The sequence below is a fragment of the Octopus sinensis genome, unplaced genomic scaffold, assembly GCF_006345805.1.
Source record: "Octopus sinensis unplaced genomic scaffold, ASM634580v1 Contig12662, whole genome shotgun sequence".
NCBI classification, from domain to species: domain Eukaryota; kingdom Metazoa; phylum Mollusca; class Cephalopoda; order Octopoda; family Octopodidae; genus Octopus; species Octopus sinensis.
The window spans coordinates 12501-15000 of NW_021832698.1; the positions used below are offsets into that span (position 1 = coordinate 12501).

General features: G+C 36.4%; 1 protein-coding gene across 2 annotated transcripts in view; it reads left to right on the forward strand.

The window, feature by feature from the left end:
• The first annotated feature begins 76 nt into the window (after positions 1–76).
• Positions 77–2500, forward strand: part of LOC115229443 — a 15655-nt gene continuing 13231 nt past the window's right edge. For both annotated transcript variants that reach the window (XR_004997318.1, XM_029799795.2), the window contains exon 1: positions 77–194. Coding sequence is in view for 1 of the 2 variants with exons in the window: in XM_029799795.2 (XP_029655655.1) it covers positions 119–194 (76 nt within the window). In the remaining variant the exon portion in view is untranslated. The remainder of the gene's footprint in view (positions 195–2500) is intronic.

Here is a 2500-nt window from a genome sequence, read left to right on the forward strand (position 1 = left end):
CTGTATATGTATATAGACATGGGAAATATTAAAACAAAAATATGTTTTTTGAATTCAACCTTTGCTTTTCTTTCAGAAAGAATGTTATCAGCGTTGCTTGTGAAAAACTTCCTTAAACATGGCCAGAAAACAATATCACATTCCAAAAGTATTTCCACCATTTATTGCAATTCTTTTCGTCGTCTTCACAAATGGTAAGTTCTTCGATTACTTAAGTTCCCGCACCACTCAATATTTTCCCATTTCGCACATAACAAGTCTCTTTACCACATGGAATAAATGTCTTTGCCACAGTTAATGTATTCCAATATTTCGCTTAATAATTTCACATTATGAGATGTAATTTGTTTTTATATGACGTTACGTAATAAAGCGGTGAGCTGGCAGAATCGTTAGCAGGCCGAGCAAAAGGCTTTGCGCTTTGCGGCATTTCGTTCCGTCCCTACGTTCCGAGTTCAAATTCCGCTGAGGTTGACTTTGCCTTTCATCCCTTTTGGGGTCAATAAGGTACCAGTTGAGTACTGGGGTCAATGTAATCGACTTACCCCGTGCCCCAAAACTGCTGACCTTGTTCAGAAATTTAAAGCCAGTCTGTGTGACTGGTGGGGAGAACATGCCGAGGCCCAAGTTCTGCAGTAGACTGAACATGGGCAACCCAAACCAATGAAATATATTTTTAGAGGATTCTGGTGGAGAGGAGTAGGTTTGATCCTGTACTGCAAACAAGACTCTGTCAGTCTCACCTTTCGGTCCTGCGCTTCTCAGCCAGTAATGAGAAGCTTTCTTGTCTATGTCCACCTTGTTAGTCTTCTTTTTTTTTTTTTAATAAGAGCCATGCAAAGGTTTTTCTACCAATTGATTGTGGCCCCATTTTTAACTAAAATTTAAATTGAGTTTACTCGGAATCTGTTCAAAATAATTTAGCGGCAATTGTAGATTCCAGATACGAATTCATATTGATGTATAAAAAGTATACACTGTATATGATGGTATAAAAGACACACTTGTTCTTCCAAAAAGACGTCTCAAAAAAGAAAAAAAATCACCTCCGTTCTTAAATACGAATTTGGTAAAGTTGGGTCTGTGTTACATAGTTCAATGCCCTAAAAAAATGTTTTTCTTGAATAGTAAATGAAAATTATCTTATCAAAGAATCTTTGAGTTCCAATGGTGACCCATTCGCTGAAACTGTAAATACACAAATACGTCAAAAAACAGTAAATACACAAATATGTCAAAACAAGTGCCTATCAAACAAAAACTACTTCGCAAATATATTTTGGCTGCAGAAATATCTTTACAATGGGAAAACTAAGCAATTTATTTACACTGAATTAGTTTCATTTGTGAGAGTGGACAATGACTAAGGATATAAATATACTTATATTGTTATATATAATAGATTTGATTGTGTTGCTATGTATTTCAACTGAAAGGTTTATGGTTGCTTTATGTGCGAAGGTGGATTTTCAGGAATATCTTTATATTTTGAAGAGAATTTTGGAATTTTAAAAAAATGTTATTGTGATTCCTTTTAATTTAGTGTGATCCAAATATATTCATGAACACGTATGCTTAAATACAAATATGGTGATACACAAATCACACGAGAACCCACTCTCGAATAGAAATACAACCATACGTAGTGGCATATACAGGGAGTTCGAAGTAAATTTGACGATTTGTATGTCTCCATTTTCCAGGGACAGTCTGATGTTTTTTTTTTTCAGACTAACGATGTTTGAGAACGTAAAGATTAAAGTTGAGAAAAAGTTAGCTGACTTGGATATCGGAAGCCATCAGAATATTGGAAAAGAGTTACTCGTATCACGAGAATTCGCGCCTAGTATCGATATGTCGACATTATGATCGCTGCTCAATGCTCTGTGAACACTGTAAAGGCTGTAAGAAGCATAATGGACAGCTACAAGGGAAACTACAAGGGAAACTTTACAATTTGCTAGGCTCAAATCGCATTTGCGAACCCATGGAAAAACGAACCTCCACCAACTATTCTGCTTATATGTCTGTGCACACCTTTCAATGCAATGTATGCCAGAAGGTTTGCAAATCTAATGGAGGCTTCAAAAGACATTTTAATATTCACAAAGAGCAGAACTTATCTGCTTCTCTTGGTGGTCCAAATCGGATGTGCAATCTATTGGGTGTCTTTTCAGAACATTGCCTGGTTTTCAAAGCCACATCAGCTGCCATGATGGTTCTAAGGTGTAGGTACAGGTGGTGGTCAAACTCTGCATAAGGAGTCCACAACCACCGCCATGTATGTATGTATCTACGTATATATGTATTCATGTGTGTTTCTCTCTCTCTCTCTCTCTCTCTCTCTACATACATACATAAACACACCACACACACACACACAACACACATATATACACACGTAAACACACACACACACACTGTCACACACACCCACATATACATCTACAAACATGCATATATGTAAATAAATATGTATATATATGTGTATGTATGTCTG